Source organism: Papaver somniferum, unplaced genomic scaffold, assembly GCF_003573695.1.
Source record: "Papaver somniferum cultivar HN1 unplaced genomic scaffold, ASM357369v1 unplaced-scaffold_125, whole genome shotgun sequence".
In the NCBI taxonomy this organism is placed as follows: domain Eukaryota; kingdom Viridiplantae; phylum Streptophyta; class Magnoliopsida; order Ranunculales; family Papaveraceae; genus Papaver; species Papaver somniferum.
The window spans coordinates 15352053-15369243 of record NW_020621603.1 but is presented as its reverse complement, the minus strand read 5'-3'; the positions used below and the strand labels follow the sequence as shown (position 1 = coordinate 15369243).

Sequence of the window (17191 nt, the reverse complement as noted above, 5' to 3'; positions counted from 1 at the left end):
TTTGTGTTTATGATCCATTTCTTTAATAAAAAATCGTAGTTTTGGCATGATCCAACAGTACATATATGGCATACTGAGAAAAAAATTATTTGTTCAGTTTTATTCATAGATTCATCACTCATTTGGTATGATCCAGCAGTACATATATGGCGTACTGAAAAAAAATTGTATATATTTTGTTATATTCATAGATTCATTCCCTTTTTTTCTGACATGCAGTTGATTTTTAGTCACGTTTTTTGCTCAGTTTGTTGCTAGATTTAGTTACACTAGTTCTACTTTGTTGGTTTTAGGTTGTTTTCAGTTTGCTTTTGTGTATGAATTAACAGTACGTATATGTAGTACTGACCAAAAACTAGTTGATTGTTAGATTTTTTTTACATAATGTTTTTTTAGTTGTTAGAGATTGTTTGATCTATTAGTACATATATGCCATACTGAAGAAAAAAAACGGAAGGTTATCTAATTTTATGTATATTGATTCCGTTAGTTAAGAAGAAGCTAATTGTGCGTTTTCAAAGTTGGCAATGTTTTGGCTCAAGGGGTTCGGGTAGATGGTAGTTCCATGGAAGTTGATCTTAGAGACCATTGTAGTGGAAGCAAAATCATTAATTTTGATTGAGCAGGAGGGAACACAAAAGAGGTAAATTAATACGATTCAGATGTATATGTGTCTTTGATGACATCTCATACGATTCTAGTTTAAAACTATATAACGTGCATAGTACATTGTGGTGATGTTAGAAGTAATGTTCTTGGATTCAAAACTACCTCCAAGACAATGGCCAAGTGAATGAACGTATCGTGATTATTTAGTGACCAATTAAATGAAAACATTAATGTTCAGATGAATTGTTTGTTCCTTGTAGTAACATGTTGCTGGAATATAGTGGTTAGATCATTTACTTTACATTTGTTTAATTATTTTGTTTGTTAATTTAATGAAAAATCAGTATATAAAAGCTGCACCTCATAGAAAGTCAGTGTATAAAAGTTGTACCATGTTATTTCTCAGTATATAAAACTTATAGTGTGTTATTTTCTCAGTATATAAATGATGCACTCCAGAAAAAAATCAATGTATAAGTACTGTACTGTGTTTTTTCTCGGTGCATAAACATTGCACTCCAGATAAAGTCAGTGTATATAAATGTTGTATTGTGTTATTTCTCAAATATCTAATAGCAAACTCTTGCAGATGCAGCTGAAGCTTTTTACATTGAGTGAAGGGCATAGGTGAGGTATTGTGAGGATTGATTAGACTTTTAGTATGTTATTGGAGTTTATACATCTGTTCATATGGCTACAATGGACTAGAATTTTTATACTTCTTGGATCTCTCTTTCTGTTCATGGATTACAAGTGTTGCTGCTTCAATTATTGATTAAAAATATAATAATTTCATTGAATTAGGCAATGGGACATTTTCTTATATACTGAGAATAAATTGAGTACATTTTTAATATACTGATTTTGATTCACCGCATTTGATTACATGAATCCATGTCTTATTGCCACGATGTTGATATTCCAATCAAAAGTTAGAATAGTGCTCCCTACCGTGCAAATATATGATGTGGTTGACAATGATATCTAGTTTTCTTGATTTAATTCCAGTTAGTTTCGTCTGGCTGACTGCTTTTAAAGTTTTATTTTAGAGAAAAATATTGGTAATTTGTATGAAAAGCTTTTTACAATTGTTCTTTTTGTGCCTGTTTCTGTGTTTGATGCCGCGAATGATAAATGGTTTCTTCATTGTATTTGTATTACCAGGAAGCTTGTTAATTGGTGCGACTCAGTAAGACGGTTACTCGCTAAAAGAGAGCGCGAAGTGGCTATCTTAAACTGGAATAATTTCTGAGTACTTGACTTCCAAAGAGGTGTAGTTGTTTCTTTTACAGATGACTGCCAATTAGATGCTCGACGAACTGTTGTTTTTATTGAGGAGTTTTCAGTTCCAATATGGATAAGTAGAAGAGAGAGAGAGAGAGGTGAATATTTTGTAGTGCAACCAATATAGACTATATATTTTTTATGCTGAATTTGAACCAGTACAGATGATATGTACTGAAACCAAAACAGTGCATCAAATATGTACTGAAATTTATCATATATTATTTTATACATTGAGTGAGCACTACAAAAAGAATACCATGAAGTTGCATCAACAATCCCCAGGTGTAAATTGATTCAGTTTTAACATTGTTTTGTTAGTACAACCAATATACATTGTAATTTTTCTTTACAATACAACTAATACACACTGAAACTAAAGCAGTACAAACGATATACACTGCTAGTATCCAACACCTCTGCTTCCATAATTATTACTCGGCACCTTTACTCGGTTAAACTGCAAGCACCTATTACACCATGTACCCCGTAGCAATAAGCATCTAATTTGAGTAACTCTTTACAAGGAGGTCAACAAGATCAGTTGTAAGAGTGTCCAAAAAAATAATTTATCGAGCTAGATATGTGCCTTTGGTACTGGCTTGCCGGTATTATTACTAGTTTTGCACACATACAAAAGAGATTGGTATCACTTATTTTGTATAACAGGACAACGCCAGTACCATTACCATCTGGGCATGGTCTTTTGTCATCTTCTCTTGTCACACAGTAAAGAAACTATTTTTCAGTACAACCATTATGTACTGACAATATGTTATGTCTAAATCAACCTAATTATTTTTCGGTACACCCAATATGTACTTTGATAATTGATAATCTAGGTTTCTTTCTTTTAAGCACATCAAATATGTATGGTTGTTTTCATCAAAAAAGAAACAATCATGTATGGTTGAACTGTGTGAAAAACGCATAACCTAGGTTTTTCTTCGGTACAACAAATATGTACTGTTGGATCATGAATCCAAAGAAAATCAAAGAAAATAATATTCATAAAGTCAAACACAAAATAGAAGTGAAATAAAATGCATAATTTACGACATCTAGGTCATCTAATGTGTTTTTGAGATTCTTCAATTACTTCTTTCTCTGATATCCTTTTGTTTCTTCAAGTATCGACCATTTTTGATGCTTTTTACTTTGGTAATCCAGTAAATCTACATTTGGATTCCTTGTTTACTCCTTGAAATTGGAAATATGGGTAATTGATTCGATGAGTTTCTGAATATTTTGTTTTGTTTGGGTAGAAAGATTCAGGAGAACTGAGTAGATATAATCGTTCTGATTCACGATCTTCTTCTTCTTCTTTGTGATAGTTGTTTTGATTTAACTGGATTATGATGATCACAGGGATGAGAGTGGTTTTTCGGTCTCAGAAAGCTCTAATAAATTTGTTTGTTTGAGGCAGATCATGGAAGAAAGATAGACCATGGTCTATTCACACGCTCGACGCCAGGGGATAAATATGTCTTTTCCATATTTTAAACAAATATGGACCCTAAGCTAAGATTATTCTCGGGTTGGACCCTGCCATAACTAATTTTTTGGGCCTAGGACCAAACAACAAATTTTCCTTCTTTTATTTCACCGTATCCATCCTTTAAATCATCCATAATAATAACTTAGTATTAATAACTCAGTATTATTATGATATAGAGAGACGAAGTTAAGAATTAGAAGTCGTTAATGGAGTGGAAGAACTATAGATAGAAGACCATATGTTGGTGAAACCGTTAAAGAATGACGCTCTTCTGTTCTATAATTATATCTACTTAGTGTTAGCCTATATCACGGAAACTTAGTCAAATTAGGAAATCCGACGCTGCAGTCAAATTAAGAAATCCAAGGATCCGACGCCGTTAAATAATCTTTAGAATCATATTTTTATTAGGAAGCCAAGGGATCGGATGGACGTCTATATAGGACATATAACCGATCAATCTCCATCGTGGAATGACGAAATCTATGGTCGGATTTATAAGGCTACACACACCACTTCTTTTTATAATATAGATATATACAGGGATCGGGTAGTGCGGTGTCTAATGATAGTCCCAGCTAGAGCTTAATCTCGTTATTTACACAAATACTGATCATGCAGAGTAATAAATGTAATCAAATACGACAAGCTACGTGAGCAAAAGTTGACATATAATAAGAACACGGGTGACTTAATTTGTAGACAGTTCATTGTTATGTTAGGATTCAAAACAAGTCCGTTAATGGCAAGGATATGCTATTTTAAGAGGGTGTTAAAGAAACTAATTTAGATGGGCACCACATGTTTGATGATTTTAAATGCAAAACAAACGTAGCTCGGGTAATCTTAAATAGGAGGTATGGAAACATACCAGTTTTTTGCCATAAGTAAGCGGCACTGATGAGGCGGCTGCTAGCTCTCACGCTGGTTAAGTGATGATATGGGCGGACTGGTAGCAGCAACATTCCATGCTTCATTCTGCCTCTACCATCGATTCAAAGTTGAGGCCGAGTTTTAGTAGTAGTTCTCGGATGATGCCATATCCAAGGATGTATAGCAGGTGCGTGCCGATCGCAATTTTCCTGACTTTACCGATTCTCAAGCTCGCAAGAACTGGTTCAGCTGTAAAAACTATCACAAGACAGTAGTCGTTACTCCATTCCAGACTCAAGGCACGTTCTGTTTCATTGGGGATGGCGGTAATCCATGCGTTAGTTGGGGTTGAAGCGCTCATCCTCGAGTGACACACTTAGTTCTCAGCAATTCTTGGTAGCTACTTGTGTTAACCTTAACTCCCTAAAAATGTGTAAGACAATCATGACTTCAGGAGCACAAAATCAGTGATATATATATCTTGAAAAGATGTCCACTCACAGGGGATATGGCATAGCAAGTTACTAATGCTTTACTAGAGCTATGATGATGGTTTTTAAACATGTGTAAAAATCAAATAAGCTCGGATGAATTCCTGTCAAGCTCGACTGCAATTTTGTGATATAATATAAAAGAAAAATGTAACTAGGGGAAGTGAGAACTTAGCCTTGTAGGAATTTGCCAGTATTTTGCAGAGAATTCTTGTCCCACGGCTGGTAGTCCAAAGAAATAAAGAGCAGTAGGCTCCTTATGGTTTTCCCAAGATTACTGATCTTGCTTGCGAGAAAATAGATGACAAAGCACCTGAACTATGTTGTTTCTGCATCGTAGTGCTCTCTGATTTCGCGATTTCTGCCAACAGTATGTAATCAAACTAGGGGTTGTATATTCTTCGTATTATAATATCGAGGCCAACAGTACGATTTCTGCCATCGTACGTGCTCTCTGACTTTTAACTGTCACAAGACCTCAACTATCTTGACAAATGAAGCTCAAAAATGGCATAGAGGAGAGCGCCTATGGGTGAATGGAGTCAGTTCGTGAACTAATGGCAGGAGCAGCAACTTTTGGTGAAGAACTGATGGTTTGTAGGTATTTTTACGAGCACAATAATGAGCGCAATTCTTCTCGACTGTTTTATAGCACAAGTTTCATTCAAACCCAACAGCTTTGAATCCATCGCTCTTCCTTGTCTTCATTCCCAGCAAAACTCCAAATCCAGTGACAACAATCAATAACTACAGCTGCAGACCTGGTTCATGTGAAGGTCGTTACCGATTCTGTAAACAAGGGATCAATTTCCTTAGTTAGTTATTACAATTCACCAATTGAATACCATATTATCTCATTCAGATAAGAACTAAAGCCATTTTGGATTGAAACTGTCGGAATAATTCAAAAACAGGTACGAGTGCAAATCAAATGGAAGACCGGGAGTAAATCAAATTTAAAAATGAGTTAAATGGTACATAGGTCAATATGCAGTGATAATAAATCAATAAGTTTGTTTTTATTTGACTTTAAGAATCGAGATTGACCAAATTTCAATCGTAAACTAAATCCTACTCCCTCCGTTCCTTTTTAATATGCTGGTTTTTATAAATAAATGTATCAAAAAAATAGTCCGGTTTCCTAATTAGGAAAGTCAAATGTTACTTTAATTTTCTGGGACCACTTTTCTCTTAACTTCTTTTGATGACAAGTGTCATGTGGACCATTTCACTTTACTTCTTTTGCTGACAAGTGTCATGGGGACTATTTCACTTCACTTCTTTTATTGACAAGTGTCATGAGGACCACTTTCAATGATTAGTTTTTCCTTAAATTTCTCTAAAAACAAAATCCAAACCAACTTCATACAATTGAGACCAAGCAGACTACACCTAGCTAATTAGTTCCCTCAGTATCCCCGCGCCTTCGACTGCTAGAGTCACACACGTGAGTAACAAGTCCTTTTGAATTGTATTCCAAAAAGCAAAGGAAGAATCTGTTTGGTAACCATTCTAATCAATCTTTGCTACAAGATATAGATATGTTTAATCTAATAAACTCCTTTGTCTGGTTAGATAAATCTAACTTTAACTACTGAAATATTCAAGTATAGATTCGCACTCAATCAAAATAAATCTCAAAGAGATATATTGAGAATGCCGATCCCACACAACTAATCAATCAAATAAATCCAATTCTAGTAGGATCTCAGCCGATCAAGGTTTGTACACACAATTCACAAGATACGAAAACAATAAGAAATCTTCTTCGTCTTCAAATCTTCTTTAATCTTCAATAACCTGCACAACACCACTTGAATCTCTTGCGATCAATCATGCGCAGAACGGAGTCTATTAACAATGGATTATCACAAGATGTCTTTAGATCTACAAACAGTTCTAAAGATCCCGTCTATACTCTGATCTAGTTTGAGTGAATCTTATATCAGAAGAGAAGATTCTCAAGCATAAAAAAACTAGGTGCAATCAAAGTTTCAACAACCTTTAGTCAATAAAATCAATCGAAAACTAATAACACTGCAATAATCTAGTTTCCCACCAGCGGTACTCGTAGAGCTTCTTGATCCCATGGAAGTCTTTAAACGAGTGGTCGTAAGAAATTTCACTTAATTAGGATACTTTCCTCTCCGAATAGGCGACACCACCAGAAACAACAAGAAATGAATTTCGCCTAGCTCTTAGGATAGTTTGTGTTAGATCATATCTCGGTTGAACTCACCAAGCGTTTGTATGTCAAGTTTGGTTGTCATATTTTAGTATGTCAAAACTCATCTAAAGTCGCTTGATTGTATACTAGAGTCAACTTCGTTTAGGTTAGACTAGAAAGTCTAGGAATGTTGAGACATACAAGTAATACTCTGAAGACCTGAAAAAAGTGAAGAAGTAGCGAACTACAATGTCGACATCATCCTTTCACTTGAGGTAAGTATTATTGACTTGAACTGTTTCATTCCTAACGTATCTTTCAAGTCGTGCTATATTAAAAACATAACTACCAAGTTGTATATATTGTACATATTGTTTAATGCTATAGTGATGTGACATGGTCATAATTGTATGAACATAGTATTAGAGAATTAGACTACGAAGAATAACGTTTATCTTTTGAACTTCGTAGATATGACATCGACATAATCTTATATATACTGGTATGATTATGTGAATGGGTTATGGTGAAGATTTAATCCTAGGAAACAATTTTTTACATTCGTTTAAAAGAAGTACATTCATGAACTTGTTTCATGAATCAAAAGAGAAATCATTAGGCTTATTGGTCCGGCTATTCATTGCAAATCTTTGGATGACCAATATTTGTGAGATGGTAGAACTGATCGTAACTATGTTACGTATCTTGGTATAACTAATCATAATGCCTGACTATGATTTGGTATGACTGGTTTTAATTAATTGGTGTAACCGATCCTAAGTAATCACCATGAGATGGTATGATTGATATTTGTAATTGGTGTGACCGATCCTAGTAATTGGTGTAACCGATGCTAGTAATTGGTGTGACCGATCACAGAGTGTTGTGTAATCGATCCTTCTAATTGATAACCGGTCCTGGTAACTGGTGTGACCGATCACAAGCAATACCATGGAAATATGGAACCGATCCTGGTAACTGATGTAACCGGTCCTAGTAACTTGTGTGACCGATCATAAGTAATTCCATATTAATTATAACCGATCCTAGTGATTGGTAGAATCGATTGTACCCATGTATGTGATTTGATATTTGATCAATCATATAGTTATCTTGGAATACAGGTCAACCAATTCTAAACTTTTTTGGAAGTGTGGTATAACCGATTCCAAGAATGTAAATCCACATAAATATGAATAAGGATTTACAGTGAAAAGATGTCAACATATTTTGAACACGTACAATAACTCTTATCATTCATTGTTCAAAGATATTCCTTAGTCCTCAAGGAGATCCTGTGCCGGAATAAATTGTGAATCTTTTAATTAAGGTTTTTGGTTTTATATGCTTTAATTACAAGCAATTAAATGCATATCTCTAGAAAATAAAAATTAATAATGTGCATTTTCTAATTGGAGATTTTATATTGGGAGATTTCAGAAATTTTGGACAAGCATTTATTGGAATTAGGAAAACATAATTTTTCCATTCATTGCAAATCTTGATAATATTTTCGATTTTGGAAATTCCTTGATGTCCAAACATCCTTGGTCTATAAATACCTAAGTTTGCATTTCTAGCAAACTATCCTAAGAGACAGAAAAACCTCATTCTTGTTGTTTATGGTGGAGCCGTATATTCGGAAAGGAAAGTATCATAATTAGGTGAAATCTCTTACGACCGCTCATTTTAAAGACTTTTGTGGGATCAAGAAGCTCTATGAGTACCGTTGGTGGGAAACTAGATAATTGCATTGTTATTAGTTTTCGATTGATTGACTAACGGTTGTTGAAACTTTGATTGTACCTAGTTTGTTTATTCTTGAGAATCTTTTCTTCTGATATAAGATTCACTCAAACTAGATCGAAGTATCTACAAGATCTTTAGAACTGTTGTTGGATCTAAATATATCTTGTGATAATCCATTGTTAACAGACTCTGTTATGTGCGTGATTTATCAGAAGAGATTCAAGTGGTGTTGTGCAGGTTATTATTGAAGATTAATGAAGATTTGAAGACGAAGAATATTTCTTATTAGTTCGCATATCTTTGTGAGTGCAAAAACCTTGATCGGATGGGATCCAACTAGAATCGGATTTATTCGACTGATTAGTTGTGTGAGATCGGCATCACTTTATAGTTTCTCTTGAGATCTATACTGATTGATTGTGAATTTAAACTTAACTGTTTTTGTAGTTATTGGATAGATTGATCTAACCAAGCAAAGGAGTTTATTAGATTAAACGGAAGAGCCTTTGTGTATGACTTGAGATATCTTTATCTTGAAAGAATCAATAAAGTTGTTACCAAACAGATTTGTTGTTCCTTTACTGTTTGGAATATGATTCAAAGGAATTGTACCAGTGTGTGACCTTCGAAGCCGGAAGCGTAAGGATACTGCGGAAACTAAGTGAACTAGGGGTATTTGCTTGGTCTCAAGTATACAAAGTTGGTTTAGATTTTGTATATCGGCTTAATTATGAGAGTATTCGATTCTGGATTAGGTCCCAGGGTTTTTCTGCACTTGCAGTTTCCTCATTAACAAAATCTTGTTGTGTGATTTACTTTTGTTTTCCGCAATTATATTTGTTTATATAATATAAAGTATATCGCACTTTACGTTAACTCCGTTATACTTGATAGTGATCCTATAGAGTTTGGCTAAGTCTGAACCTATTACCAAGTATCACACTTTGGTAGTAGTATTGTCTCGATCTCGTATTAATAAACAATCACACAAAGTGTGAATATCGAAGTTGTTGTATTTTCTCGACTTTGTCCATAGAAGATCCCACTTGGTAAGAGAACTTATAGGTTGAAACAAAAAGATTGTGGTGTATTTGGGTACCCCCGTCTTTTCAAAGTCGATAGTTACCTTATCTGGTATGCTTGCCACATAAATCTACCAATATTTATAAGTTTATCCAGAAACCGAAAACATAACTATTTATTGTGTACGTAGCCGGAATCGATCAAATTTTGTTTCATACGTGGTGGTATACACCTATTTTAGGTTTGTTCCTTGGAGGTACGTACTAATTTTCCACGGACCAGGTAACTGCACATATATTTTTGGGGGTATACTTGTTTGGTGTATATCTATTTAGTTGTAGCGGATTGTTCTTGCATGTTGTCCTCGACCATAATGAAAAATAATAATGTTAAAGAGGAAATACCAAAAGAAGAAAAAAAATTATGAGGAACTATTTAAAAAAAAAATGGTAAAAACGAATCTCAAAGAGATACTCATATCATGAAACTAGCTAGTTGCCCCACAATCCCGTTTTGGGGTGGTGTACATTTGACAAGTTTGTGTTGTACAACAAAAATAAAAACGACAGAAGCATGTATGGATGACATCCAAAATATCATGCTCATTCTACATAATTCATACATGATTCAAAGTATAAGTATGTTATACGCGGTTTGAATGTGCGTATGAAAGCGCTTGCATTCTCAAATTGAGTATGATTTTAATTTTTCAAAAATTATTATAAGAATCCGCAAGTAGGTCAATGGCGTTTTATTAAAGTTATATTAATTTAAAATAATAATTTAATTAATTTATTCAAAACACCAGAATAAATTATTACATATAGTATTAATCATGAATTTTATTTCTATTAATCATGAATTTTATATTTATTTATTTATTAGTATTATATTTAACAAAGTTGTCTACGAATCCTAATTAGGAGATCTTTTATTTATTTATTTATTTTAACAAATAGTTTTTTGGATCAATTTTAATATTACATTTTCTCATATCTAAAAATGAAAAAACTATTTTTTATTGTTAAATTACATTATTATTGTTGAGAAATATTTATTTTTTATTATTAAATATTAATCTTAATCAAAATACTAAAATTAATTTTAATTATTCCTTATGCAGTATTATGTTCACATAAATTATTAACTATTAATATTATATTAATAATTTGATAATATTATATTCATATTATATGTGTATATATTTTTGATGAATAGTTCTTTTTATCAATTTTAATACAAAATGTATAATATTTTAGTAAATTTTTTGAAGAAATAAATATTAAAAGAGTAAATTAATGTAATTATCAATTTCATTCATAATCATGTCAAACACTCCAATTTGGAAGGGTGGAATTCATTTTCAAGGTGGTTTGAATTCTAAGTAATTGGGACTCCCTAGAATTCAATTTCCTTCCATGCCAAACGCATCCTTAGGGAAGTTAATTTGGATAACAATCCATTTTCATCTTGGAAAATTTATAGAAGTTTGGTATCTGCTTCAAGATAACTGTGTTTAATGCTAACAATGCTAGTGTCATGGGAAAGATCCCTTATTTCATTAAGGGTTTAAATTCTCCTCTTTTAATGACCTTAGAACTAGGTTCTAATAACTTGCAGGGTGAAATCCCTGCAAGTCTAGGTTTTGACGTTTCTGGAGTTTATGTACATGAATGAGAATAATCTAACCGGGGCTAGCTATCCCGATAGAGTTGGCTAGCCTTCACATGTTGAAGTTACTTGAAGTTTCAAATAACAAATTACATAAAGTGGTTCCAAAATTCAGTAGCAATGTGCTACTGAAGATTAATGGAAACTCAAATATCGATAGGAAATCATATGATTCTTTTTTTTATAATTACGTATATACAATATCTGCAGTAAAAAAATCACATACATCACAATTATCACATCGAAAATTGACAAATGAAGTCAAATGAGTACGAAGATATTCATATTACGTTGTGCACGAAAAATAAAAAAATAATAAAAACATTTTGAAGCAAAACGAATTTGTAATATAGTTACAAGAATCTCTTTATCTTGAACTTTGATGTATGAAAAGTGCTATATATTTATATGGGTCATTTACAGATATGTCCCATTTTCTAAAGTTGTTTACAAAATATATCTGTTTTTTTGATAGCTTACAAAGTAGTCCCGTTACAAAGATTCTATCCAGTTACAAGTTAACTGGTGTTAGCTGACATGTGGCAGATTTAGGGTGACCTAAGATTCCCAATATACCCTTCAGTTAAACTTGTTTCCTCGTTTCTTCAGGAGATCCCATCGAAATTTTTTGTCTTGTTCACCTGTTAGAAACCAGACAGAAGAACCATAAAATCGTAAAAATAGAGCAAGGCAAGCTAATGACACTAATACTACCATTTATTGATAACATTGAATCAAAGATCCAATACTCAAAACATCCAAAAACAATATCTCTGGGAGGTAGCTAATCCAAATAAAGTAAAATCTAAACTAAAACATAACCAAATAAACAGAGCAAATGCAGGAAGTTTTATAGGTCTCACTTGAAAGCAAACAAAAGACATCCTAACCAAAACTAGTTTCAAGTAAATCTTCAGTGAACACTACTGCTGAGTCGTAGATTTTCTTGGCTTCTTTGTTGCAGGCATAGAACCACCAGCACTTCCAGCTTGTGATGATGATTGGGATTGAAATTCCAGTCCGCCTTCTTCAGATGTAGACCTATTTCTCTTTGTATTAGAGCCAATTGCACCACCAGGACAAGTTGTCTTGTTGTGACCAGGCAGCTTGCATTTGCTGCAGCACCTGACTTTCTTCTCGGATAGGGTCTCATTCTAGGCCTTCCTTCTGTTCTTCCTAGGCCGGCCTGGTTTCCTAATGAGCAATGGAGGAACAATAGTTGTTCTTGGTTGTATAAGAGAAGAACAAAGGAAGTTAATATTGCATAAAGAGATCAACAACCTAGTAAGTAATAGGTGTACAATAATATTCCCAAGTAATAAACATAGCAAAAAAAACAAAGAATGAATGAAAATACTAAAAATGATTACTTAGACGCCGCAAAAATTAAACATCCTAAATATCTACACTATATATGTTACTGCAGGGTCTGGAATCCGGCTTCCAAACACTAAAATCCATTAAGTAGCTAGGTAGAAGGTTCATACAAGAATTGAGAAGAATTGAGTTCAGATATTTCACAGAGTACTTTGAATTCATGTATCACAACTGTACTTTTAAGTAGATACACACAGATATTTAAGGTAAACCTAATAATGTAATGTAAAAGGTTGTCTAAGTTCATAGTGCACACATAAATCAGATCCAATTAAGGACAAGTAAACATGAATAGTTGAGAGTTAGGAAAAAACCTCATCCCAGTCCTCAGGACCTTCCAATGGCACCATATAAGGGGCATAGGTGGTCCTGTAGTTATCCACTGAGTAGTATCTGGCACAATACCTATAAAAATGCACACAAGAAAAATAAACAGGTTTAACATTTCACATATTGGTAATAAATAAAGAATCATAGATAAAACTCCGTGTGTTCTGCACACTTACTCAACCCAATTGGGCCTGATTTGCTGCAGAGCACAGACTGCGTATTGACAGGGGAAACCCCTCAACTGCTATTGCATGCAGCTACAAGTATGTTTCTCAAGGTCAACAGTGAATATTGTATTATGTATGCTTGTGACTTCATAAAGCTTGCCAGCAACCGCTCCTTCTACCTTATATTCCCCTGTTTTCTTAAACATCTTCTTCAATAATTTTTTGGCAGTAGGAACCAAATCCCCAGAATCCCATCCAACACAAGCATTTCTTCTCTTGTAAAACAGCCCCATCACCAGCTGTACATACATCAAAACTAGCTTGCAGACAGGTTTCTCCCTAATGTTGGTTATCATGTTATTGAAACTTTCATACTAGTTGTTACTCAAGTGTTCACAAGCGCTGTTGTGGTCAAAAAAGGCCCTGCACCAGCTTTTAGGATCCTCGCCCATCAAATACTGACAAGCACTAACATTCTCTGACATCATACTATCCATGTGTGCCTACAGTTGAAACATATTTAGTGTTACAAGAATTTTACTTTCTAAGAATAAAAAATGTCACTCATTTCATTTACGTACTAAAACAAACCTGAAAGTGTTTAGGAATATAAGCTCTAGCAGAATTCCAGAATAGTGTGTGTAGTTTAGATCCCTTGTAGTGCATTTTGAAGTTTGCATACATGTGCCTGCCATGAATATAAAACATACTTTATGTATTTTGTAACAATAAAATGATCAGGTTGGAGGTTAGTTTGTATCCTGAAGCAGAACCTATGTGGTGAAGTAGGGAACAACTTTTGGACAGCGTCTCTCAAACCCTTCTGTCTATCATATATGAAGTTGATTCGCTCAACGGGATGATCAACCAATCTATGCTTGAGATTATTCAAGAACAAGAACTAGTTCTCCGCACACTCGTTTCTACAAACCATGATACCCAAAGGAACCAATCCATTCTGCCCATCAAGAGCAGTGGCAGATAGTAGACATCCACCATACTTTCCCTTCAGGTGACAACCATCCAGCCCAACCACATTTCTACAACCATTTATAAAACCCCCTCATTGGGGCATCAAAAGATATGGTCACAGATTCAAAGCGATTGTCTCTGCACGAAGAAACAAGGAAAGTTTTAAAACTATAACTCAAACTAATCAATTTTACAAACAATTAAAGAAATAATATTACCTTCCGTAAGTGAAAGTAGAAATTGATCCGGGATTAGTCCTTTCGATCATTTCACACAGACTTGGTATGAGTCTAAAACTCTCATCAAAGCTTCCGTTTGTCCTCTCCAACACATTGTTTCTAGCCTTCCATGCAACGTGATACGGGATCAAGGTGTTGTGGCTTGTCCAAAACTCGGCAGCAACCTCAGAAGGTTTAGGTACATTCTTTCCATGTGACTCCATTAGCTTGTTGATCACATGTTGAGCTACAAATTCTGGATTTGCACATGAACTCCTCCCATAAGGATCCCAATACAAGTGTGGTGCAAGTGGAAATCTCTTATGCTCCAAGTAGCCTCACCAGGGATCCTCCTTGCAGATATATACCACGGACATTGAATGGTCTCTCAAAAGCCTTTACACACAGCCTTGATTCTAATATTATCACTCTTACTAAACCTGCATTCTGTCCTAGTAGATACACAGTATTTTCTGAGATGTTTCTTAAAAGCGATCTTGTCTGGAAATTCCATCCCCTCATCAATTCTGTCATCAACTACAACTTGTATTTCATTTTCTTGTTCAGGGAATAACTCATTATCCATTGAATCAGCAGCAACAGGGAAATCTTCAAAATCACTGTCATCAAACCAATGTTTCCCATTATCAACCACTCTAACTTCATGATTAGGTAATGGCCTATCAACCATTTCAGGACCATAATCATCTTCCGATCCATTAGCAATTTCCTTCCATTTACCCTTTTCAATCTCAAAATCAATTAGTGGTTCCTTAACTTCTTTGACAACTGCAAGTCATGACAATCAACAAGGAAAAAGTAATTAACACATCGGGTATCATTATATCATTTAAAAAACCAATTTTAAAAGAGAAACCAACACTACCTTCAACTTCATCATCCGTCTCCAATAACTGGTAATAATGATTATCTACATGTTCAGAGGCATATACAAATACACATTAATATCAAATTGTAAACATAACATAATCGACGATTTCTAAAATTTCAAAATATGAACATTACCTTCATCGTCTTCCTCACTATCCTTACCAGCACTGCTTTTCATACTAAAATTGTGTAAAAACTCCTTCCAATCTGCATCATCTTCACTAAAAATGTATATGAGTGGTTGGCTCCATGGTTGGTCTTCCGGGTGACAATCATCTGCATTAAGATTCTGAAGGTGCAACACTGATTCCTTAGTCGCATTGACATCTTCTTCAACAACATCTACTTTATCCGCGGCTGATTTCCAGAATTCAGTACCTAGTGAATCATCATCTAGATGCACAATGCCCTGACTACTAGCCTGTGTCGGCTCCTCAACATGGTTCTCAAAATCCAGAACCATCTTTGCTAAATTAACACCAACTATCTTTTTAGCTTTTTCAATCAGCCTCGGGCTTTTCCTGTGAGATAAAGTTACCCTTGGCCCTTTCTGAGGTGTTGAATCCCTGTTACATAACAAAAGAGCATTATCACTAAAAGATATTCATCATATGCTAAAAAAAAATTTATCACCAACATACATCATATTATCACACTAGCAGACAAACAATCAAATTGTAAGCAATAAACCAATAACAGGGCCAGTGAAAAGAATATACTGTATCATGGAAGTAATCTCTCTTTTGATTATGCTTAGGCAAAAGAGTGATTAAAATGTAGGAAGATGAAATAGAGGGAGACATTAAGCATAGGCACATACACCAATAGGAAAGAAACTAAACTGTGGTAAGAGGAAAACTAAATAGCAGCTCACAGTGTGCTAGATTTTAACTGCCTAGCCATCTAACAAATTAAACAAAAATATATGCACCAAAGCAATTATTAGCTAAGAAATATAATTTTTATCTGAAGCATTAAACAGTAACACAGCAAAGTGATCAAGATGAAAGTACGAAACAAAATAAAACTACAAGCCAACACACCACTTAAATCTTTGTTCAAATGTGAACATGCCGGTCATTGATATGAAGTGCTACACACATTACCAGCAAACTCGGATACAGGTGCAAACCTGCATTACCACTATCAGATATTCATCATATGCTAAAAAAACGAATTTTAGAACAGAATATGATCACTTTGACAACAGGTTCTAAGAATTAGGTAAAACATGGTTTAACACGACATAATATCATTAAAAATCATGCAAAATGGTAATAGAATCATGAGGGGTAGGCATATCTCTCTAAAAATTAACGTCAATACATTAAAATTAATCAGTTTACTAACTAAATAAAAGCATATCATCTTGACTAACAGAACATGACAGAAGAGACATCTAACCTGTTATTTGCTTGGGCCTGTTTCCAACTATTTGTAACTATATGTCCAGAATCAGGTTCCATGTGACTGCAAGAGAATTTTCATAATAAGTTATTAAGTTATAACAAATATGTACAATAAAATTCATAAACAAAAATGCTAAAATAACTAAACAAAACAGATACACAAGTGCCTGAACGCAAAACTTCAGCAGAAAATGCGTATAGCATATATGATCAGTCAACTTTCTCAATCTCGTAAGTATCAGTCAATACTAGTTTAAGAGACCCTGGCTAGACCACTGCAAATTTTTTGGTGAAAGTGCTTGTAAAACACTTGAATAAAAACCAATCTCGTAATTCTTAAACATGATGCAACATGCCAATACCAAAATAAACATCTATATATTATCAAAAACCAAGTATAATGCTCTAAGTAATGAGATGTAATCTCAGAAACACACATAAATCTAGAGACAAAAGGATAAC

At 34.1% G+C, this 17191-nt stretch overlaps 1 protein-coding gene across 1 annotated transcript; it reads right to left on the bottom strand.

The window, feature by feature from the left end:
* Nucleotides 1-12921: 12921 nt before the first annotated feature.
* LOC113331348 lies at nucleotides 12922-14653 on the bottom strand. Its single transcript, XM_026578062.1, has 8 exons — nucleotides 14430-14653; nucleotides 14157-14279; nucleotides 13831-13927; nucleotides 13669-13742; nucleotides 13419-13578; nucleotides 13249-13316; nucleotides 13057-13147; nucleotides 12922-12954 (listed from the first exon to the last, which is right to left on the bottom strand). The coding sequence occupies exons 1-8, from the start codon at nucleotides 14651-14653 to the stop codon at nucleotides 12922-12924; spliced, it is 870 nt and encodes a 289-aa protein (XP_026433847.1).
* Between the last annotated feature and the right edge of the window lie 2538 nt (nucleotides 14654-17191).

Coding starts and splice junctions, on each gene's coding strand:
- LOC113331348 (XM_026578062.1), bottom strand. CDS start 14,653: ATGGAGTCACATGGAAAGAATGTACCTAAACCTTCTGAGGTTGCTGCC. Junction 13,928..14,156: donor ATCATGGTTTGTAGAAACGA/GTGTGCGGAGAA, acceptor TATTCATGGCAG/GCACATGTATGCAAACTTCA. Junction 13,148..13,248: donor ATCAGGCCCAATTGGGTTGA/GTAAGTGTGCAG, acceptor GCATTTTTATAG/GTATTGTGCCAGATACTACT.